The 25,881-nt window shown below is 42.3% G+C and overlaps 1 protein-coding gene across 1 annotated transcript; it reads left to right on the top strand.

The window, feature by feature from the left end:
- The first annotated feature begins 1,335 nt into the window (after positions 1–1,335).
- LOC119718833 (leucine-rich repeat and immunoglobulin-like domain-containing nogo receptor-interacting protein 3) lies at positions 1,336–24,550 on the top strand. The gene is made up of 2 exons (XM_038188252.1): positions 1,336–1,818; positions 20,318–24,550. Exon 2 carries the CDS (start codon positions 21,108–21,110, stop codon positions 23,061–23,063), a length of 1,956 nt encoding a protein of 651 aa, XP_038044180.1. The 5' UTR covers positions 1,336–1,818; positions 20,318–21,107; the 3' UTR covers positions 23,064–24,550.
- The last annotated feature ends 1,331 nt before the right edge of the window (positions 24,551–25,881 follow it).

The raw sequence follows: 25,881 nt of genomic DNA, 5'->3' as shown, positions 1-25,881 counted from the left end.
AATCCATGCAGAAACAACCACCCATCCTCGATATGAGATATCATGCAAGAAAAGTCCCAAAGAAAAGTTACGCAAAAGAAATATAAATCCGAAAGGCACCAGGATGTGACTTGATGACACGCACATTATTATTGAATAAAAAGAATCGTAGTTTCTGATACCAAACAAATTTCGGGAACATTTTTGCCCCCCATGTTGTCCTCGCCCCTCACCCCCCCCCCCCAAGTCTGGTACCTCCATTACGATATGTCTGTTCTCCGTTTTGTAACTTGTTGATTTTTTCAAACGTGAACAAATGGAAATATTCTATCACAGGGAATGGTGTTGGTTTATGTCTATGACTAAAGCACTCCCGTGAACGCCTACTGCAGCACGTATTTAGTGACATTGGTGAAATGCATCCTCATAAAAGCAGCGACATGGGTCAAAGTGGCAAGGGCGCCCTCTTTCTGCATTCCGCACTTCTTGTACAACGAGTCGTTATAAAGTTGGAATACACCAATAGAGGGCGCTGTTCCTCGTCAGTAGACTTTTCCTGTCTTGAATAATAAAAAAACAGATTTGGCAAAGAATTTTCTTCAGATTATTGCAAGCTCTTTTTGGGTTACTCTGATCAAAATAGAAATAAGCACTTTTTGTGAGTGCTCTTATTATTTACGAAGTCATGCCACCCAAAAAAGTGAACCACAATGAAGTCTAGTACGCATGTGACGCCTGTTACGTTTAGACATGCAGAGGTTTACTTATGTAAACACAAGCTTTTTCAAATGAAGTCGGTTAATTACAAGTCTAAATTCACAAGCTTCAAGTTGGGCGGATATCCCGTGGGATGGGGGATTGGGGGACATGTTCCCCAATGCGCATAATTTGCATGTACATGTATTATATATAATGTGTGCATATACAGACATGTATATGTTTGAACAGCTCCTTCCGTCAGATGGCGTTCAGCCCCCCCCCCCCCCGGCTTTTCGAATTTTCTAAAGCTGCTGGTCCCCTGTCCCCGCCCCCCCCCAATGTTGACAAGAAATCTATCCAAATATAGTGGCAAAGGCATCCCTTTGTCATTGTCCATTCCTTGTCACCTGCGCCTAACTTATGATTGACTTGTGATGGACTGGACAGCTAGGAAAGACATGGAATTGCTCTACCGAGTTCCACTCTTGCTAACTGTCATAGAGTAGCCTATGTTTGAAATTCATTACGTGGAGTGTCATTCAAAGTAAATGGAGAGATCCTTGATATCAGCACAGCCTATTAGCCTACTGAGTCGTTATGCATTGGGAGGTGACGAAGCGTGCACCACGGCGAAGACTAGCAGACGCCACACGACCGATGAATAATATGATACAATACATTATCCCCGGAAGTTAAACTCCGGGCATTCGTGAATAAATTGGTAAGTTTCAAATTAAAAGAGCCGACACTCGTACCTACCGGCTCAAGCCGGCTTTACTTTGTGAGGCCAGGCCCGAACTCCAGGGCTGTACACGAGTACGCTTTCAAATTTAGTCTCTTGACATGTTAGAGATACGTTGCGGTCCAGTACCATCGTAGGAATCGAATTATTAATTGTTGGCCGTACGCCTGAAGACTGCACCAGTGATGAACAGTTGGCACTGTTATATTCGTCCTTCGTCAGGAACGATTAACTGGCGAACGCCATACGTTTTTCGAGTGAGTTATGAGATTCTGCATGACCTCTACACAAAATTCCAAATTGCAATCAAAGAGTGCGGGTATCTCGAGATATACCAGAGCTTATTAGAATTTCAACAGTTTGTGAGGGGTATCATGAGAATGTCCTCATCTTAAAAGGTAAGCAGCTTGATTTTTTTGTGCCCCGTTTCATGTACATGCTTTGTGCATTAACCAGCAATTTGAACTTTATTGGTATATGAACACCATTGCAACACGCGAGTTTCTGTTGTAAGTGAATTAAGTAATTGTTTTGCTCCCTTCTGTCATACGTCTTTTTAGGGGTTTAATTAACCCTAACTCCCTAGGGGGTGTGCAAAATCATATTGAAATTGGAGGATTCAGGACTGTTAGGGATAGCTATTTGTGTGTGTCTATTTTATTCACCAAAAAATATAGCACGTTTGTAGATCATTCAGAAAGGTGCTATCAACATTCTCTACTGTACGTGTTCTATGGTTGCCTATTGTCCTTAATTGGTATATCACCTGGTTTTGGTTAACATGCATCTTGGTTAATCGATTAAGTACCATCGTCTGTTCGTCCGTTGTCTACTTGTTTGTCTGCAGGCCATTACTAAAACTATGTACATTATGTTAGTTTGGTTTTTATCATTGTTAACTGGCTTTGCCCACTGTCTTTTTGATTTACCCTCTCAAGAATTATTACAATGAAAACAAGACAAGGCAAAGACTATTTTATGCTATCCACCCTTAAACCATGTTATATTCGTATAGTAAGGCTGGCCTCGGAGAGTTCACTAAAATTAGTTTCTATTGAATCAGAAAGACTGTTCGCTGTTTACACAATGAACCGGATTGAAACCCATCCAGTGACGCTACGGGGTAATCATATACGATAGCACTGCCCGGCCGGCTCATAAGTGACATGGAGATAGTGAATCCGTTAGTCAGTAATACAGTGCAAGGAGGCTCTGGCCCTTTCTGGACCAGCAAAAATATGATCATAGCTTAAGCACGTGCATGGATACTGTGACGTGAAGATCCCTTCCACACGGCGGAAAATATACAATTTTTTCGCGGCTGGCGGCAAATTAAATTATGGAGAATGGAATGCACTTACGCCATAGAAGGCCAATACACTATTCAGCGAATAAGTCATAGTTCGGATTATATGGGCAGATAAAATGCAGCACTGCAGACAATCAGTCTGTGGGACAATTTTGTTGTGTACCGTAAAAACCCAAATGCCATAAGCCTATTTCATTTTTATTATGCCCTTTGATCTGCAGGTTTTAACTGTGGTCGAGTTTTAGACTGTGAAATTGTTAAATTATCAAGTGGGACATTATTTATAAATAGTCGGAAAAGTTTCCCAAATGTTACCTGTATTACTTTTGATTTAGTGAAACAAATCTTAGCTCTTATTATCGAAGTTTGGGGTGAAATTTTCTTAATGAATATACACTGAGATCAATCGTTCGGCATCACTGTATTTCGCCAAACGCGCCAGGTTTGATAAAAGATGATGATCATGGTATCGTTGATTATTTTTGTAATATTATCAATTTGTTTTATGCTTATACATGTACATGCGCACAATCAAACCATCAGTTCGTATTCCCTCTAAAGTTCCCATCTGTTCAGAAAACGCGGGGAGGTTCTTTTGTGACAAAAAAAATTGACTCGTCTTCTTACAGTTGTCCTAATGACATGAGCTGTGTAATTAGCTCCAGTAAAAAGTGTCATCAGGAGGCGCAGCTGAGACATATACGTTGAGAGAATAATATAATAGTGGAACATAATTGTTTAGTGGATGCGGGGAGGGGACGTGAGAAGGGGGGGGGCCTGGCGTGGGCATGAGAGCAGATTTCACGAGTTCTTTTGATGTGTAAATCCATGCAAGATGTTTCTAACGGACGTGTGGAGCGTTTCATTAAAATTAAACGAAATTAACTTCGTGGAAAGCTGGCAATCCGGTTAACTTAAAACAAAATGTGGTTAAATCCATCATCAGCACGCGCATTGTACAGTCATGTGCTTGAATTGCTTGAGCGCTCGGCCTTGAGCCGGCGATTAGTCAAATAGCATCCAGTGCATGCGACTGATTCGAAAACCCGTGTGAAGTTCACGTATCAAAGACTTTACCACATCCAGTTGGGTTCCGCAGATTGGTTTGCGATCGTGCATGCAGTCTGACTGTCGGTTGTAATTAACCCACGATGATAATTTGTAAGTGGAAAAACTTCAAGCAGATACAATAAGCAACGAGGAATGCTGAAAACATACAGATCTAACAATTTAGAGAAAAAATTAAGCAACTGCATGCCGGTGTGCGCGCTTGTGGTGTGCACAGAATAATGGAGTGAAGACGTAGAAGACGATAGGTCCTTGATTGTTTGGAATCAAACAAATGTAGTTGCACAAAATCAAGTGCTGGGGTGCTCAGTAAGCAGTGACCGCCTCGTATGAATGTCTTGCACGAAACGATTGTGCGTACAAGCCCGGGCCGCCGTCCCACGCGAAAATCACGCGCTGAAAGATTGACCAAAATAAGCCCCCATGGTTTCCCATGAAAAACAGCGCGCTATATACCACGCGACTGTAACATTACTACACATTATCTTGCCTCCATTACACAATTTTCATAAACAACGTTACGAATTGTTACAAACAATTGTGTGAAGTGTTTCCTTTTTTTTAATTTTTTTTTTTAATTAAAGTTTGGTAGTTATATTTCATGGGAAACTTAGGGGGGCTTTTTGGGTCAATTTTCCGGGGACAGACATTATGCCAAATAGACGCGCATGCGTAACGATCGAGACAAAGCCCGTTTTCCGATAACTTTCGTCAAGAGTGCATTTTACTGACGACGGTATTGCATTTGGGCAATTTTTGGTCAGTTGGTAGTTATATTTTATGGGAAGCTTAGGGGGCCCGTTTGATAGAAGCTCCTGCCAGAGCTTGAAACTGCAAGTGTAAGAAAAAGAAGGCACCAGAAGAACACTGTTAATGTAATCTATATACAATCAAACATAATGGACAATTTGAGGGGTTTTGGTCCCCACAAAACCTATCGTGCATCGATTTGATATTTAAATATTATATGCGCGTAGCTGGGAAATAGGCCAATTGGAAAGGAAATTAGTACATAGGATCGTCCTGGCGAAAAAGCATTAAATGAAGAAGTTTTGAGGGCGTTGCCAGTCCTCATGAGGTCACACACGTCCCCAGTCTAATCCCTCAGTGCAGAAGCGTATGACATGACAACGCACGCGCGTTTTAATAATGAACTTCCCAGCCAAAAGACCTCGAGCTATGAATAATTCAACTCATATCTTTGAGCTCCGCGGGAGGCGTCCATTAAAATGTTTTCCCATCAATTTTGCATTCGGTGGAATTCCATACAGCCAGAGTGCTTTACCCTCGACGTCGCTAGCGTGGGTTTGGCGCAGTTGGGAGACAAAATTCCGCCAAAAACAAAATCAAATCGGATGTCGAGTCTTTTTTTTTTCACTTGATATTTCCGAGACGTTCTCGAGAGGGATCTGATAATTTTGAAGTGGAAGTCTGAGAGAACAATCGCAAACGATAAGAGGGGCTGGAGACGGCGAGTTAACGAGGCACACGATAGGCAAATAGAAAACAATCTTCTATTGTTAAATGTCTTATATATATTTCTATATGACGATTGAATAGGGCTCTGCTGCTGGAATGCGCTTTTTGCAGGAAAACGGAATACTATTTTCTTGCTGGCAGCAAAATTTCCGGAAAAGTTTTTTCACTCCGTTAAATAAACAGACCCTTAACATGAGTTTGGACATGTGTACACGGTTGTGGGTGAAATAACAATATGCACTTAGATGAACTATATTATGTGTAGGTGTTTGGGCCGATGTGGTTGATTGTAATCACGCTAATTAGCATAATTAATATTTGCATTTAGGGAAATTCCGTAAAATTGTGCCGACAATACGGAATATATTACACTTTACGGAGTCCGTAAATTTACGGGCATTTTTAACAGTGTGGACCAGAACGTATAAAAGGAGGGCATAAATTTAGCCGACGTTCGAATCAAGGAGCTTTATAAAAAAAAATCGCCCAAAGCCAATGATGAAACGACGAATTGGAAAATGTGTTTAAAGTCCGGTTCCTGAATAGTATTGTGTGCGTTCTAGAACCATGGGGTGGGAGTCTGTGACACGTTGTATGTATGTACATGACAAACTGCTGATGTACCGTACTGTATTCTGCACCGTAAGTCATTGCCAATACTTCTCGCAAAGTTTTGCTTTTATTTTTGGAATTTATATTAGCCTTCGCTCGCGTCGAGTCGAGTCTTCTGATCAGTGAATCGAGTCGAGTCGAGTCATTTGCTCGCAGTGACTCGAGTCGAGTCGAGTCATTTACCAGGGACTCGAGTCGAGTCGAGTGACCAAACATTGTGACTCGAGTTGGACTCGAGGCGAGTCATTGACTCGAGTCATTATAACTCTGCTCTCAGGCATTACAGGTTGCTTATTGTCTTGCAAAGTTGACAGACTTCCACAAAAGATGAACGCCGCATCATATCAGAGCGATTATTTATTCATGTCACTTTTACCTTGTCCTGATGAATTTGTCCCCCGTCATTCTGATAACTAGCCACGAGATCTCATGATAACCCCTTCGAGTTAAAAAGTGTCCGAGACGTGCGACTCAACACTAACGCTATCATTTTGCTGGTCATGTGATCGTTCTGAACCCCAAGGCGTGAGTCAATAAATACCAGGCAATGAGCTGAAGATTCAATACATGTATCTCCCCTTCACCGACGTTATTTCATAAGCACTATAACGGGCTTATACTGAGTGATGTCTGAGAGCTTGCGATTAATTCAACATCTTCTCGGACGGGAATCGAACCAATCGACCTTCTGTTCATAAGGACATCTACATGTCACCACCCACCGAGCTTCTTGGTGTCGGCTCACCTGTTCGAATCTGATTTTGCAACGGGCAACGCGATCAATCTCTGTTTGGTTTGAGGGAATATTTGCATCTTGCAATTTTGGCGTCGGGGTGGGAGGGGGGTAGAAGTTCATGTGTTTGGTTTTATACGTACGTCAGCCAAAGAGCTACGTCCTTGCTTTTGCCACGGGCCAGTTAATTTACTGGTCAGGACTACTGACCGATTTCAGTCATCATCTTCCGTCGACCGTTAACGTCATCCACCTAGTCGACCTCGATCATCGTCAGAATTTTCCATGAAGAAGAAGAAGACGACGACGACGAAGATGATAATGATGATGGTGGTTATAATGGAGCCCACGAGAGGTTTGCCTTCACGCTTGGCTGGAACTAATCAAAGGCGCAGACCTAGAGACCCATCCATTGCGAGGACAGTGAGGGGGAAAAAAGCCAACTCATAAAATCTCCATGTCCTGGTTAGAGATGTGCGATGGGATGGACAATTACATGGCAATTGAATTATCATCGATACTTGAGTGGTACAACTTGAACTTCGTTCATCAATTTGGCAAACAGCTATGGATTCAAGAAATCAAGAACGATACTCGTTCCATACCTACATTGGGCATAAACGATTGACCTGCCATGTGGCCTTAATCATGATAATGCCGATATTTCCTTTTATAATTAGGAAGGAGATAAAAAAAAAACTATCTAACAAACAGTCTTTATTTATAGGCCTCACAAGTAGCATGCAGGTAAAAATTGGAGCAGGTCTGTCATTAGGTCCCACAGAAGAAGAGGAAGATTTCTCACATTTGTCCTTTTCCGTTAATTCGACAAACACAAACGACATCGTTTTGGCAAAACGACTTCTGATCCGAGCACATAAGGTAAACGACTTTAGCACATAATAAAGAACGGTGGTCTCAGAGTTTGACTGATATGCAACCTCTTTATTACGTTATCTCCTGTTTGAAACTACCACTTTCCTTTGTATGTTGGCGGCCAGACAGAACTGAAAAGTCGAAAGTATCATTCGTAAACAGAATGTGATAATATTGAGTTCACACCAAGATTTCACGATTTTCCTTTCGAGTTCAACAGTTTGCCGTACACGGGTAATATCATAGCGGATTACAACGAAATCAAAGGAAGGTTCGAGTACGCAATTTCTAATGTTTTTAAGGTGTATTGTATACGATGACGTTTGTGTGAGCGAGTTTCCATCTTCTTTTTGAAGTTTCATTGCACGAACTTAAGAATGCGGAACATCCTGTGGTAAAAATGGTCAAATCTTGTGCATGTGCGAAGTTGAACACCGAACTGGCTCAATACACCACAGCTGATTTCTTTGTCGTTTCATCACAAGTGGGGTCAGGGAACCAGACTACAGGAACAAGATTGTTTTTCTTGGTTTTTCCGTTATACGAACACAAAACTACAAACAAGTCAGTGTAACGATATTTGCTATAAAATACTAACCCCTCAAATCCATCCATTTCTGAAATTATTTTGTTCTATTATATTCCCTCTCAGAACGGAACACATATCAAATAAGCTGGCGTCACGAGTTTGTCTTTTTGAGGCCAGGGTTGAGCGTCAGTCAGTTTGTCCGTGACCAGTCGTGAATGCCAAGACTATGAGAGAACAGGCGTACATATTGCGGCGGTCGTGAAACAGCTCGTTCACACGCGAGCAATTGTAACGCTGCTCCTTCAATTCAATAAAATTTCAACTTTGTTTGCATAAACAATGAACAGCAGCTGAGTTGACACCGAATCCCGTCAAGAAACGGGGTGGAGCGACTAGAATCGAGGGTAACGGTAAACACCGCCAATTGCAGACCGATCAATTTCCTAGAAAGGTTACATACCGAACGGCTGGCACACACACCGTAAGATTACGTATTCCGACATTTAAATCTACTGCGCATCATATCGGCAAATTCACTCTTAATTGCAAATTCTATACCTCAATTGTATCACACAATGTCACACAATGAATCCGTTTTTGCACACTTAAAAACAATCAATAAAAAAACCTAATAAACGGAACCATTAGACCTAGCCAGCCCAAGGGATTTGTGTTTACAAGTTGAAACCAAGATATCAAGGAGAAAATAAAATGAGTTCAAAAATGTTTTGACGGCATGGTACGATTGCGTTTAAGCATTTTAAAACAGTTTTGATCTTTCGGTTTCTTACGTAATGAATCTTCGCCAGTCTGCTGGAAATAAGGCGTTATAGGCCTACGCGACTCTTTCTGCCGAACCATTATCAAATAATTCGCGCCAGGTTTGCGAAAACTAGGGTCGCTACATGTACAACACTTTGTGACAATTTATTCCGCTTGGCTGTTTTTACTGGGTCGAATAAACATCACCGGGAGTGGTTTAGAATGGCTTGTTTTCACGGCGCATAATTCAATGAATATACAATTTCAGAGATACACGATGGCAGTTATCGAGAGGGGCCGGGTTGTCATGTACCAGAGGATCATGCAACAAAATCCTCCGCAAGACGATCAAAATAATCGCCCTTCGTATTCGTTGGGCAGATATACTAGTAGAGCCGCTCGGGGAGAGCTAGGTTTCCCTTGGCGGGGGTGTGGGGGAGAACCGGGGGATCTCACGAGGCGTGAACTGTGGTTGCAGGCCTGTAGGTCCGAAATTGCCTTCGCCGGCCAAATCACGATTTGCATGCCCTCATTTCCACCCTTATTAGAGCATTTTGTGGGCCATGAACTGGAGGGTTTGTAAAAAAGAAGGGTGGAAGCCATGAACAGCTCGTATTTCTTTGAAAATCGGATGAAATAGGGCCCTATAAAATTGCTCTATTTTGCAATGGAGCTCAGGAATCCTTTTTCAAAAATGGCGATATGGGCCTCAGGACTACATTTGGGGGTGGGGGGTCATCTTTCGATGGAATTTTCTCCCAAAAGTCATTGGCTAACCCCAAACAATTCAACAGAAAATGAAAGATGATGAACTAAGCTTTAACTTGATATGTGTCTCAAACAGGCCTTGGAGAGTTGGAAGTTATTCATAAGTTTTGGAAGTGGGCGTAATTATCACTGGGGCCTATGGCAGTTTATTTTACTGGTCTGCAACCCTATAGGGGACCGAGGTGAAGGGGTGTAATGATGGAGGGGTTGACCGGCGCCACCAATAGTCCCTTGACACGTTACAGATACCCCCACTCGTGTGGGAAGGACTCCACAAGCGACTTGCAGATATAATTCTTAATTACTTGTCGTGGCCGTGCATGCAGAACGATAGGGGATACAGTATATTATAATACTCCGGAGATTAGCGTCTGATTATTTTTCTCAGCCAATTATTCCATCCAGGTACAATCAAAACGAATCCCTCATTATTCATCATTAATGCTGAAACAAAATTGATACAGTATCTCAGCAGCTGAGATTTCAAGTTAGCAGTATCTAATTGCTGAACACTCAAAATATGCGCCGAACGCACCGCACAACAACATAATTATTTTCTATTTTGTGTATTTTTTGCACGTATAAACCCAATGTTTCTTTACAAACTCCCGGTTCTGTTCTTTTTCTGTTTTATGAGTTTATTTGTTTCGCATGATCTTTTTGTTTGTTCTTACTTTTCATGATCGAGTGACAAAATGACGTCCGATGGTTAGAAAAAGAAAAAGTATAATATTCTATAAAACTACAGTCTGTACAAACAAAGCTTCTGTACAAACGCCTGGTGTGGCTATCGCGTACAGCCTCATGGTGTATGTATGAGAGTAACTGCCAAAAACACCGGGGCGAACCCCTTCTCTTAGCGATAAGTGTTTGCTGGGTTCTTTTACGTGCATTTATACAACACACTGGACCTATACAGCTTTACGTCCCATCCGAAGGACGAAGCAATAATGGTTAAGTGCCTTGCTCAAGGGTACAAGTGTCCGGGCCCGGGCTTGAACCCACTCTGAAACACCAGAGCATGAGTCCAGTGTTCTTAACCGCTAGGCCATCTCACTCGATCGGCGTAGGGGGTACAGTACATTAAATACATCACACGCGACTGACGGCAAAGTTCAGTTTGACAAGGACAGTGTTCAGAGATAGATTAGCATGTCGCTCTTAGTCCAACTAATGACCAAGTTTTTAGACAAGGGTGATATACTTTGCTTTGCCCCATCCAACCTCTTTCATCTAACATCTTTACAAAAAATATTGTTAGCAGCATACTGCGCAACTTCGTCACCATGGCATTGAGAAATACGATCTGCTCTCTCATTAATTAATGTATTTACTTATTCCATTTCTTTACCAAGGGTATGTCCAAGCAGTCAAAACTGGTTTCCACTGGGGCCCTGCATACATACCAAATTATTAAAAAATGTTAAGTAAAGTTAAACGTATAAGGAAAAGTACATTGGTGAAACATACGACGAACATAAATAATATATTTACAAATACAAGTACATGTATCTCAGAAACGTTAAAGAAAAGCCATATACATCCTGATAGGCCTATAAGTGGATCATTTTGCATATTCAAAATCTTGCACACTATAAATATAGTGGTTTCGTGTTTCATGATCAGGGCGTCAGGGGTTCGAATCCAGCTACTGGCCATATGCTGTGTCCTTGGGCAAGCCACTTTTCCCGACTTGATTCTCTCTTCACCCAGGAGTATAAACGGGTACCGGCGTAGACGAGGAGTAACCTGCGATGGACTACATCCCATCCAGGGGAATATAAATATTCTCAGTCGTTTCATGCTACTGAAACCGGAGATAAACGCCGGCCTGATGGGCCACATTGGCTTGTGACAGACTTTTCTACTTTACTTATTTCTTTGTGCAGTGTCCAGGGTGCAGACTGATTAAGTCGTCGTCGCGGCGTCGGGAAACGAATGATTGTTTTACAGATGTAATAATATAATCTACCCAACCAACATGCAGATTTACACTAAATGTTATTATAAGAAAATGGATAAGGGATGTTTTTTTGAGGAGGATTGGACGCAATAATTCACAACCGACGTTTAAACAATACACGTTAGAAATAAAATCACCAAGTGCATGATATAAGTCCATTTCTTTCTATTTCGGGATCGAATCAGAATACAGGAAGCAAGTTCCTCAAGACCCTGGGAACGAGGTTGCATACTGTCATAATGATACACACACAGTTTTCTGAGCACGCGTCGTGCGCAGGCGGAAGTGTTGACCCCGGGCCACCAGTTGAAAAAAACAAACTATCCAATGAGAGCTCATATAAAATTAGCCGCCACCAGTGTGCTTGAATATGTCGGTACAGTGGAGGGAACCAGCTAACGAACGAATAGTCTGAGCGAATCTTCCGAGCCACACCTAGCCGTGTTGTCTCACAAGTTGATCCCTATATAGCTGTCAAAGGTCCTTCAGAGGGAAATTGTCACCGTGAGGGTGATAATATACCCATCAAAATCGAAGAGTGTCTCTTTACTTTCTTGCCGACCCACGAGTAGAGTTTGAAGATTTCCTGTCATCTTAGGGTGTGACATGCTGAGACTTCCCTGTGCTGAGTTTACCAAAACAACCCAATGCACATGCTCAAAAACTGCGCGCACGCGCGAATCACCACGGGGGTAATCTAAGCACGGGCGAGGGAAGGCTGAGCACGCGATGCTAGTTGTGACCCCGAGGTGCGATATCACCGGACCCAAAGGCTGTCACGAATCGGCCAGAAAAAAATGCGAGTTGGTGCGTCGTTCACACTTCGTGGTTTCCAGAAACGGGCACTAGGGACTGGGGATGACGGAATAAGAGGTGTGTGGGTCAGACTGGACGGGAATAAAAATGAGCCTAGAAACGACAGGGGAATATCATTAATATAGATAGTTGTTAATCAGGGGTATATAGCCACGGCTGTGATCGATCTTCATGGTCAACTTCATTCTGACACTTGGACATAAAGGCTACTGTTCATAATTGTCTAGGTATTAGAATGTTGTCGGTTTTATTATTAGATCATGATTTCAGTGATTGTGTTTTGTTTTGAGTTGGCTTTGGACTTTGGTTGTTTGTTTTACTTTTTGATTAGAATTTTCTTTCTGATTAATTATCTTTACTATAGGCAAGGTGAATACGAAGTTCACATCGGTGCGACCGTTGTCAAATCTCCTTTCCCTCTTTCTTGATTTTATCTGGGGGGGGGGGGGGGGTTGATGAGGCTTTTAGCCTAAATCGATACCGATATGAAATTATTAGACTACTTAATTACAAGTGGTTATCTGAGGTGGGTTTGTCACCGTTAGCAAGTTGGTGACAACATTCTGGCAATGTTATCCAGCCCGACATGCAGTTGATGTGAAATTAGCTCAAACGTTGGTAAAATAAATCTAAACAAATTTGTAATAGTCCCAAAGTGTGCCGTTAATTGATAAGTTTGACGCTGAGCAGTTATTTGCCATTTTATAGGATATTATTAATTTTCCTGTTATGTTTTTTTGTTAGATTACTGAAATGAATTTGTTGTAATTACCTTCCGCTTTCAAATCCAAAACATTTAATCTTTCTCAATCGTATGTGTTTTACTTGTGGCGCGTGGGTAAAATTGAATTTGTATTTTTCATATCATATCCGCTATCTTTCCTGAAAATTGATGATGTTATTCATGATGATGTTATATTGATGCAGCGAATATAATTTTACTTACGATACAGTGAATGTATCATCTCTGAATCATCCCCTGGAAGCATAACAGCGTGATGCAATATTGATATTGAAGCGAGCGTACTTTCAAATTCAAGGTCGGTAGATGAGAGAACTCAGGCGAAACGAATGAACCGTCATCAGAAAAAATGACGGTACGCTTCAAAGAAATTTACGATCGAATATTGTCAAAATGGAAAAAAAAAAATCGGCTTAAAACAAAGTGCTGTCAGGCGAGACTAAAATATTGGCAATCCGCCAATTAGTTCAGCTATTAGCTGATGGATTATTTGGATAGGAAAGATAAAGACTTTGCTACAATCATTACAAAGATTAAACCTAAAACAAAAAGAGAACTCGCTTTCGAATCCCTTGCATTTATTAAGATCATAGTGCCAAAATGAAGATGGTGCAACAGTAGCAAGCTATATATAATGACCTCATCGTGTTCAGACGGACAATTATTTTGCACAGCACTACCGTGCTCCGCAGGCGATCACGGCAGCACGAAGCAGCCCATAATGCATTGCGTTTCCTTATTGCCTTCGCTTATAGAGCGAGGAATCGCCGTCACCGCGCCCTTAAAAGGTATACGCGTAGAAATCCGCTTAGATGGAGTTTCCGGGAGTCAAGGGCATCAGTAATGCAGTCACTGCATCAGGGGAGTCAGTTTGGCGAAGCGGCTATTCTCGCCTTCCACCGCTGTGACCCAGGTTCGATTCCTGCCTTGGCCAATATGTGGATTGGGTTTTCAGTCCCTACTTGATTCCATGGGTTTTCCTCAGAATATTCTTCTGGGGTTTTTCTCCCACATTTAAAACTGTAATTTTTGATGTGGGAGACAGGTGGATTCCACTGAATGGGCTACCCCCGAAATAAGACTTAAATAAATAAATTATATAAATAAATAAATGTAACCGAAACCTTGCCGGTGTCATTTGAAAATGTCACTTTTTAAAATTGTACCTTACGTGAACTCTGAATTCTCACACGTGACCTGTCTCTGTCTAAATTATCTTCAGTTAGGCATGCGCACAACCAATCGAGTCGGCATTTCATACAGTCCAAATTTCATACTACACCTGGACCAAAGGTAGCAGCTTAGCACACACAATTTGCTTAGCACCGAAAATAATTGCTATCTTTTTTTTCATTTTTCATTTGCTTAGGACATAGTCTGCTCAAAACTATATTTTCTGCTTATCAGTTCTGTGGAAGTTGTCCCTTGTCTTTGACCGTGTGTAACCTCTCCAAGTCATAAAACATGACAGTGAGAGGAATTGATCACGGCAACTGTTCGCTCGGTACCAAGAGTGCGCTGATTGAATCCATCAATAATTTGTTGGTAGGCCTATAGGAAATGTCTTTAACAGACGCGGAGCACGCAACGTATCACTTGCACGCATCGTACAGCGCGACTGAGACAGATGATGTCGTTGAAGTCTGATCCATTCATGCGTTGAAGGTCAAAGGATTATCTGAAAACTCCAATGTACAAATGTATTATGAAAAACCACAGTCAGAGTAAAGACTGGACCAGGGGAAAAGTTCGACCGGCATTGCGACATTTTGAAAAACAAAACACTCAAGAATGGCTTTCAGCGATTATCCCCCCACTTTTCTAGCATTGATGGGACGTAGGAGTTCCCCTCCCAATCCCCGGAAGATAGGCCTAAATTTAAAACTGCCAATCCTGACACCCTCCTGTCATCATAACCAACAAAGTTACATAAGTGAAAAGGGACTAAAGAACAGAAGATCACCCCTTCTGTCGTTTTTCGAATCTCCAACTTCCGGAATGTTTCAAGACATTCCCCCCTCCTCACCCAATCTACGGGCATGTCGTCTCCGTGTTTTTCCTTGCGATCCAACCATTAGCGTAATATTAACTCATTAAGTAGCGCTAGAGGCAGATCACCTGAACTAATCATCACAGGGATTATGGGTTGTTAGAAACCTCGGATTTCTATAAAGGACAGCGATTGACAAGACCTTGGATGTGCGTTACATTACCACATACAGACACATAGGCCTACCAAAATCAACCGTCACTTCAAATCCCCGTTTAATTTGTCAAATTTTAAGCCATGCCGCAGCCGCATGCCCCCCCCCCATCTCACACACAATAGTGTGGTGTAGGCCTACCCATGGAGGTAGAATTCTGCCTCCATGGCCTAACGAATTCAAACTCGTCCCCTCATTAACGCCCCCATAGCAGGTACACAGGTGTAGGCGTACGGTGTGCATTGCATGGCGTTGATGTGTATCCTCCAGCGTGTCAACACACGGTATATGATCTCCTATATATGTACCCAACCTAGTCGGCCTGAGCCTGAGGAATCCTGTTGGTAAATTATTCACGTTGGATGAAACAGGAGAACGTGACGACGACACGAGGCGAGGATATACCGAAGGACAGCGTTTAAGTTTACCTATAATTACTATTATCAGCTAATTAAAAAGGAAAAATGCAAGAGCAGAAATTAGTCGCTGAAAAGTTCGGTGTGTCCGTTGTTGCAATGAATGCAGAGAGAGATTGGTACATGGGCGAGGACCTCAACCGGATTGATGGGGGTAGGGCTTGGGGGGGGGGGGGTCGGAGAGGGCATTCTACGAACATTTTTCCTAATATGGAAAGCACTCAATTGGTAATGTCCATTTTCCTTGATTCTACTTAATTTTATGTAAAGATAATTAACCGTTTGTTCTCACGTTTAGCAAAACTGAGTCATTTACCATGTAGGTTAAATCAGCTGGCGATGCACTGTTCAACCGACCATCACACCTACAGACAAACTTCATTGACCAACCAACATAATCGAGTCCGAGCTTACTTGTACCTGTCTACCAGGCCTCCCTGTAAGCTGACGATTCAACCTTCCAACGTGAGAGGAAAATGTTGGTCTGTGTTAATGAGCATTTACAGGTCAAACACGGCCCCTTCGGCGATCAGATTTTTGTTTCCGATCTAGGTGCATGTTTTTGCTGATCCCTAGATTCATACGATGAATAATTAACCAGGCCCATCGCCTCAGCTATCCATTTATTCGCGATATGCATTACCGATTGTCGACTGCCCTGCGGGTGTAGTCCCTGGGGGATGTGGCAGGCATTCTCCCCCTGCTGAGTCCCCGTCTTCATCGATACTAAGACGCTCTTGAAGTTACATTCGGGAGCAGCGCGTGAGTGGATTGCGCAAATAGACGCAGGAAAGCCTCAAACCCATCCAGGAGAAACGATGTCCTCACGGGGCAATCAATTGAATCGGGTATAGTCTCTGAACATGCAAAGCTGCTTTTCTCTTCTCTGAATTTCGACCGGGGACCTAGACCTCAAGCAGTGGGGGAGGGGCTGGAGTTTCTCCGGTGCCGCTTTAGTTAATTACGCCGATGGAGAGAAACAGGAAATTACTGAGTTTCTTAAGAAAACTTTGCAAGATAACTTGCTTTGCAGCTGGTATAGTTATCTTTCCTACCAGTGTTTACTAACTCGATCATCTCCATCTCTAATAATTTCCAGAGAGTGGAACTAGGGACCAGACTGAGAGTACAATTCACTTTGGGCACTAAATATTAGATTGAAACAATATTATATTGAAACAAATTCAATTTCGTGGAGACTTCGGTGAAAACTTGATAGCTTCCAATAATTAAATGACTTTCTCTATAAATCGTCTTGTCCCTCTATAGGTTTAGTTTTAGAGAGTGAATTTGATCGAATAAAGCGAATCTTCACTCTTTTGAAATGAGAGAGAAAATATGGTTACGTATCAGATGTTGGATTTTCGGACGAATTGTGTGGCATTATATTACCTTTTATTTTAATAACACTGAGGTTATTCAACCGGTCGCTGCCATTATGTTAGTCTATGGAATAGACCTTTGAACAGCAAAGGTCTATGATATGCGAGCAGACTCGGCGATTAATTATGCAAAACAACACTGCGTCTTCACCTCTAGATTCTGGCCATTCAACGGGCGGCATACATTTCGTTTTTGCATCTCGGTAAAGCAATTGACCGTATAAATGTACGCACGCGTGAAACATATCACGTGAACAACTAAATATGTCACCTGATTCGGAATAAGTTCTTAATATAGCTATTATTCCGCGGTGGTCAGCATGGTTTCGCTTTAGCGTGATGTGTTAAACCACTCGTCTAAATGCTGGAGGTTCCAGGTGCGATTCCTGGAGGGAATTTTACAATTTCGTTTTTCCTCCAAAACTGAAATTGTGTTTAGTCCTCATGATCCATAAAATTAATTTCAGCCTTTTCTTCTCATTCATGGCTCTGGAGGATTTTTTTTAATGATGGAAGTTACGTCCGAGAGCCATTCCGTTACCACCCCGACACATGGGCATTATGGTAATTGATATACTTGGTTGCAAAAAAATATATAAAAATATTGCCAGCGGGCGCCTTGTATCGGGTCTTCCGTAACCCGTTGTTGTATTACAAAACTGTCAGCCAAATTTACCAATCAAAAGTTTAGTTCACAATTCTGATCGAAATGATGTCACAATTTCTAAAGTCGACTCCGATTGGCTGGCGCGCGGGGTCGCATAAAATTTGCATTGCTCAGATATATCAGACGTTGGATACGGAGAGGGCTCACGATGGACAACAAGTGATACTTACTGCAGTCTACCCATATGTCGGGCCAGAACGAAATGGGTCATTACGACTACTACGTGATGTCTGCGATGTGCTCCACTGGTATGGCAAGATCATACATAAAACTATCAACTGTATCAAGCTGAAGCTGCTCGAGTAATATGCTCATCGCGCATATGCCGCTAAAAAGGTCAACTTTTTAGTTGCTAAGTTCTCATAACCGACGGACGACTGAAATCCTCCATTGGCAATAAACTTGAGAGCCGACATGCACGGTTTGTCTTCTAACTAATTCACCACTAAAAAATAACATAACGGCTGCGCATTGTACCCGCACTATTTTGGACAATTACCAGCTATAATTTGTATTTTCGACAACCGACGATCAATACGTGCAGCTACCGGCTTCTTATCCCCTCTCCCGAGGGCACCATTTTCAATTGAGATCTGAGTTTCGCCAAATAACGTTCACCAGATCAAATACTAGCAATCAACTGTACTTCCAAACGTAAACTCAACCGATGGTAAATGTCCATGATTCAGATGCATGCCAAAGATCAGACAGTTCCACTGAAATTGAAATCCTCCGTTGGTAAAAAAAAAAAATCTTGAGAGCCGGCATGCCCGCTTTGTCTCATTATTAATTCAACGCAAAAGATAACCTGGCGGCTGCGCATTGTGCCCGCACTTCGGACAATTATTACCGACTTTTTAAATTCCCAATTTCTCACAGCCGACATTCGGTTACACACCTATGCTCCGACACATATAACCCTATAACCGGGAGTATTAACACAATCTTATGTGCGGGGTTGTTGGAACATAGGGCTGTCGGAACATAGCAGTCACCCCGACATAAGACAACCAGCTAGCCGCAGCTGTTTATCCCACTTTCCTGAGAACCTCATTTTGAATAGAGCATGCAAGTCTCGCCACTGAGTTCACCCTCACTTTTTTATGTGAACGTCTTGGTACCAGACACTGACTAGTCAAGTCATAGACTCCCATGTTTGTATTCACCAAAATGTTATCTGCATGATTGTTTTAACGAGAGTTCAGGATAAAACAAATCATTTTATTATAGTGATCAATTTGCTATATTTTATGTTATTAATTGAAATGCTTTTTAAACCCATTCATTAACCGTGACAGGATATGCCCAGCCTTTAGGCCTACGATGTGACCAGAAATACCGCATTCCCGAAAACAAATCTCGCCAGGTTTTTAGGTCAACTTGCACGCTCTTTATTCACATAGCAATATTCACATCTGTATGGGTAAATAAATTATATTTCTCGCGGTCCACTTCAACGGTGAACTCTGTTGGCCACGCACGGACAGTCACGGCATATGCTGCCCCAGGGCAAACCCAGCCGTAACACCCCGCCGAGCCCACGGCGTATATCTTGCCCACGAGCCTGTTACATTCACGCTGGGCTTAGGCATATTATTACTAGGACCGAAAAGTGACGCACACAAAATACCGATACAAAGGTTGGCTTGGGTTACATTTTGATTGCTGTAAATGTATGTGTAGGAGTGGGCTTACGAAAGTGATATACCGCAAAATATCAAGGGTCGTATTACGGTCCTCAATCATATTATTCTCTCAATTTACCTTGCAAACCAGGTTATCAAGTCTTGCCCAAAAATTATAGTAACCATCACCTCTAAGTACTCAAATCCCTTGGGCCTATATAGGGAAAGTATCTTACTTCACCAAAATATAATTTTTCAAGTAAGACAGACATAAATAAAGGGAAATTAAAAGATCAACATTTAATACAGATGGTACGATTTCGTATATAACCACATTAATAAAAAAACAACAATCTGAGCACCATTTGCAATTATCTGGAAATTCATGAAGAGTAAAGGAAAACAGGTAAAAACTGATTCGAACAGAGTCTGAAAGATTGCTCATCGGTCACTACCCCAATGATCCACGAATGTCGTGATGTTGAGATTGCATCGAAAAAAGTGTATTAAAAATCAGATGTTACTACAACAGAATGGGTATGTTATCGCACAAGAAAGATGCATGAATGACTCGGACGTTTCACAGAGTGACGAGTGATTAAAAACATCGCTCGTGCATTGCAACTGAACACGTGGTCAAGGACACGCGCATCCGTTTTACGCAAGTGCCCAGAGTAACCTATTGCAGCCCGTGCATGACTGTCAAAGGTCTCACCGCAATCTATGTGTCGTGATCACATTCACAGGGTGCGTGTGTGATGGGTATAAAAACCAAGATCAAATGAACATCAAGCGTATGTATCTCACTCCGGGGTCGTATTGAGGATTCACGTCAGGTGCTCACCCCTTTGGCACATTGCCACCTTTTTATTAGCACCCACACCCCGCATCCACAAGATCAATTCTAATCTCTCATCTTCTTTCCTCTGTTCCTCCTCTGATGCAGTACATCTTTGAACCCAGGAGAGTGTTGCTGTGCCTGCCTGCGGATGGATTTCTTGTGACCGAGACAGTCCGGAGTTTTCGCGCCCATACCGAGGTGCGGATGCAGCTGGCAGTCACAGGAATACAGACCACGCCTTGTTCGCTGGGATAAACTGCCTCACAGCGCAGCATGCGACATCATGCACGCATCCTTGGCTATACATCCCCACACCATCGCACCGACCATCTACGTGATACGGAGTGTAACGGAGTGGAATAAACGTCGCTCACGATTAAGTTAACGAGCGTTATTTCCCGGTCTACTCGCTGGCTCCTGTGCGCGGATGAGCCGCAGTCTAATCATAGTGCTCACTATAATTTGATGGTCAATACGTGTCATCACCGGAGAAAAGACAACGTGTATGAGCTGTTCGTTTTGCAAGCATCGTACGTGATACCTTTGATTTTCGATACGAATACATTGTGTGTTTCGTCACAAGTAATTTTTTTTCTCACTACGATATGTAGCTTGGTAAAAACACTGAACGGAAGTGTTCGGCTGTGCTTTTATATTAACCCGACTCCAACTCATCAAACCTTGCTTTGACATCTGTCTGATACACATTGATCAAATTCCGACAGAAGAAACAGGGTGTGGAAAAACTATGAACACAGCCAAGCTTTTGAAAAGGCCGTTAAATGTGAGTGAAAGAAACCACCAAATTGACAAAATATCATCCACCTGTAGCTGTCGAGAAATAATCGGTCCGTCGATTGTCCCTGAAAGTTGACGCATAAAGGACGCATTCAAGATGCTGCTCAGACTAAAAGTGGTGCTGTTGGTCACTTTAGTGGTTGTGGCGGTAGAGGGAGAAACGGCAACTGAGTGTCCCAATGGTTGCAAGTGTGACGCTATCATGCTGATCGTAAACTGCACCAACTCCGGTCTGCGTCAGATACCGAACAACCTACCGAGGGAGTACCGTGTATTCAGCTTCGACAACAACATCCTGAACGTCATCGAAGACGATGCTTTCTCGGGGGTGACGGCGACACGGTCCCTTTCGTTGTCGCGCTGCAACATCACCAAGATCCAGGACGGGGCCTTCGACTTCATCTACAACGTCAGCAAGCTTTACCTGTCTGAGAACAGGCTGGACACCGTGCCCAGGGAGGTCCGCAACCTAAGCCGGCTGCAGCTACTGGATCTGACGGAGAACAGCATTGACCGCCTGGCCATGTACAGCTTCTACGGTATGAAGAACCTGCAGACGCTGCTACTGGATGATAACAACATCACGGTGCTCTCTAAAGGCTGCATGAGCGATGCAAGCCGGCTGCGCGTACTGTCGCTCAAAAGGAACGGCATGCACACAGTGAAGCCTGAATCTTTCCACTGTTTGAACAGCCTCGAGGAGCTGTACCTATCTGACAACTCCTTCGCTAATCTGCCTTTTGGCTGGCTGGTTGGCGTGTTCAATCTCCGAGTACTGGACCTGAGGAGAGCCTACTCGGCCAACGTGGTCTACGATCCGACGCCGAGGGAGAACTCCACGATGGGCTGGCTCTTTCCAGGCCTGTCTCCGCTTCTGGAGAGCTTAGATCTAGCAGAGAACGGAATCACCAGTCTGGAGTTCAACGCATTTCAGCCTCTGGAGGAATTAGTCTGGCTGGATCTCAGCGTTAACCAACTCATAGACCTTCCACTGGGTGTGTTCTCCCGTCTGAGGAAGCTGCAGCGTTTGGACCTGAGTTACAACATTTTAACTAACCTGACCGATTATCTTTTCCCCGAGGGCTCAGAATTGGAGTACTTTGATCTTGGGAACAACCTCTTTGAGACGATGCGCCCAGAACCCTTTAAGAATCTAAAGAACCTAAAATATTTAAGATTGCAGCGAAATGTGCTGTATGAAATCGAGTTCCTACTGAAGGCGAGCCTTCCCGGTCTTCAAGAACTGAACCTCGCCTCCAACACAATTTCCAACGTCTCTAGCGTTGGCTTCACAGCTTTCAAAAACTTGCGGAAGATTTGGATGAAAAACAACCGTTTGCGGGAAGTCCCAAACGTGCGGAATTTAACGTTTCTGACACACCTGGACCTGTCCTGGAACGGGATTGTCTACGTGGCGCCCGACGCCTTCATCGGTACAAGCCTGAAGGAGATTGATCTCCGGAATAATTACATCACCACGTTGGACCAGAGGACACTGGATGGGTTGCCGCGGCTAGGTGCCGTGCGAGTGGGGAACAATCCCTGGAGGTGCGACTGCGAGTTGGAGTGGTTCAGACAGGCTTATATGACCGCGGACTGGGGAGGAGACCTGGATGCGGCCATCTGTGACTGGCCTCCTAGCAGGAAGGATAACAGGGTGGTCTATCAAGACAAGGCCATGCAGTGTACCTCTTATCCTCCTCCTGCATCTGTTATCATTCTGGTCGTCATCTGGATCGCGATACTCCTGATCGTTGCCACAGCCATCCTTGTGAGGACTTACAAGGTCCATCGGCTACGGTCTCGTCGTAGACAAAAAGAGGATGGTGAGGAGGAACCAGCCGAGGAGCAGCAGCCGCTGAGAGAGGAACCTCCTCGCCCCAATCACCAACCACCGCCAATACAGCCCATACAACGGTCGGACCCAGACAAGGGGAAAGGGAAAGGGAAGGGTAAGGGGAAAGTTCAGAAAGGTCAGGTCATTGAGATGAAGGACATGAAACCCATGAACGGACTCAAGGTCAAGCCTTTTGACAGGGAATTCTATGTTTAAAAACAACCAAAGAAATTATATGTTGTACGGTAATTTGCATAATAGCACGGGTATTTTTTGTTTACCATTGTCATGTAAAAATACCGCCTCCTAACAGTTAGCATGAATTCTTTTACAGCGATGTTGTTGGCTTATTTTGAATATTCCAACTAGGGGCCTATATACAAATTGGTATGTGTGACCAAAATTCTGATGCTGATTAAGTATACATGTACATTGAAATATAATAGGCCTATAGAGAAATATTGTTCCAGGGTCTACTCGTATACAAAACACAGCATCTGTTTATACATATTCATGCAAGTGAGCTTTAGTGTTTCTCAGTTGTCGAGACAGTTTCAGCGTAAAATGGCAATACAGCCTGAGGTGTATACAAAAATTACTGTCCTTCGCTATCTGTGAAATCGTTACTAGAAGCTATTATCTGTACGACTTTTAAGCCCACCATCTTGATGGTGGGTTATAACGACTATAGAAACAAGGCAAAGAAAATATATTATCAGCAACACAGTAAAAGATTTCTCTCTGCCAAAGTAAAAGAAGAATTCCAAGATGGATGAGAAAAAGAATGCAAAATGATCTTTGCAGTAATGAGTAGGATTTTAGATAACTCGTGGTGTGCATTTTAAGGCGCAGTTAAAAAAAAAAAATTAGTTTCAAATATTGTAAAAGAAATTTCCAATTATGAACTTTTCATTAAATCGAAAGAACAAACAACGTTGCTGAAATGCTTTCACCATTTGGAATTACCATTAATTTTAAACGGCTGACATTTTCGCGAGGTTTAAAGAACAAAAATCCACTGACTAGCATAATGAAGACGGTACAGCACAATACCGCACGCGATGGGTTGGGATATTGTGTTCACAATGGGGAAGGTGGGCAGCACTGAGTCGATGTAAATGCAATTAAATCCAGCTCACCTGTCTTCTCTTAACCGAATCTCTAATTGAAAACCAATGAGGCCGATAGTAAGGTGCATGTTAAGGGAGGGATATGCACTTGGTTTTGCGTGACAGGTTGTTTTTAAGACAGGGGTCATTATGCAATTTATGAACCGTCTTCTACAAAAAAAAGTATCCGTCAGACTTCTTTTTTTATTCTTTTTAATATAACTACAAAACCATGAGGTCAATTTTGAAAATTGTTGGTTGTGCTTATACTCCTTAGCCTTTGCCTCGACCCCTATGAGTTTCATTTAATTTCAGTCATGCTTCACTACACAATTGTCAATTGAGCACAACAACATTTTTGGACACTGTGACTAAATTCTTTGCCTTCTTCAATTTCAGTACTGCGTTAAGTAAGCTGTGTAAAATCCTTCATGTTGGGAAAAGGGCTGCAGTTGGGATTGAAATCATTTGCCTGGCTAGTATATCAGTCATCATGGCAAGACATTTAATACTCATGGACAAATTGTTCCAATCCCAAACCACATCAGAGTTTTTTCTCAACATGCAGGATTTTACTCAACTTTCATCATAACACAGCACTGAAATTGATTAAGATATAGAACTTGGTCACAGTGTCCAAAAATGTTGTTGTGCTCAAATTGACAAATGTGCAGCGATACGTGACTGGAATTAAATGAATCTCATAGGGGTTGAGGCTATGGATCAGGAGTATCTGCACAACCAAACATTTTTAAAATTGACCTCATGGTTTTGTAGTTATTATAAAAACGGTGAGAAGGACACCTTTTATTAGGCATACTGCATATAAGGAGGCGTGGGGCAGTTTGTAAAAGTGTGAATTTACACGGCCTTTGTAAAAGTGTGAATTTACACGTCCAACCCTTTCGAATAGTATTCCACTTTGACGAAATCTACAGTATATATTATGTCAGTCGATTGTATATAATTATTTACGTGTTACAAAGCATTCGGGGTAACGCATTCCTATCGCTGCAAAATATAGTCATAGTCTCATTTCCCTATACAGTTGTCCCGACTAATTATATTATGAACGCAGTTATCATTATAAGAGAACATGGTGCATATTCGTTTTGACACCTAACTTATACAGACTTAATTGTCTGTCAACAGGCCTAAATTGTTGTATTGAAGTGGTCTTTAAATGTAACAAGATGGGAATCTTGAAGGAAATGGACAATCCAATTTTGTGTTCGATCTAATTTTTGGCTTGCTCAAAATTTAATACGAGCAAAATTTGGATATAAACAACTTTGCCTTGAAGATTCTTTTAAAGTTTTATCTCAGTAGAAATGTTTGGTATTAAATCACTTTTCCTCCATAACATCGTAGTTTTTGACAGGTGAAATTGAAATAGGTGACAGCTAAAATGAATAACCTGAAGAAATGAAGAAATAGTACAACGTTCACTCTGCAATCTCTCTAAATTTGGTTATCGAGTTTAACTCTTCAAAAAGGTGATGATATGCCAGAAATACACCATTCAGCCAGTTGCGTGACTACACAGTTGACTGTACTTATCAATAAAGTTGCGCAAAAAGTAATAATACAAAAAAATATTTGCAGGTGCTTACAGCTATAAGTGTCGAATTCAACTATTGTTGAAACACCACTCAGCATACGTTGAATTCATGAAATATGAAGGATTTCTTGGTGTAAAATTAACCTGGCTAAAGTGCACCTCTGCCTTTCAGGTGTTGGTTTAACACTGTGCTTTTTAAGCACCCGAGTTTACTCAATATCGATCCGGATTGCTGCGAATTCCTGAATTGACAGGCGTTTTGAATAACGAATGACTTTGCCGTGTGTAAAACGTGCTTGGCGTGATGGTGCTTTATACAATTTTGTGTTATTTCTTTGGGCTGCATGGAAGAAAAAAATTGCGA

The sequence above is a fragment of the Patiria miniata genome, unplaced genomic scaffold (genome assembly GCF_015706575.1).
Source record: "Patiria miniata isolate m_02_andy unplaced genomic scaffold, ASM1570657v1 HiC_scaffold_7, whole genome shotgun sequence".
Taxonomy (NCBI): domain Eukaryota; kingdom Metazoa; phylum Echinodermata; class Asteroidea; order Valvatida; family Asterinidae; genus Patiria; species Patiria miniata.
The sequence above is the reverse complement of the archived record's forward strand: the minus strand, read 5'-3'. Positions and strand labels throughout refer to the sequence as shown.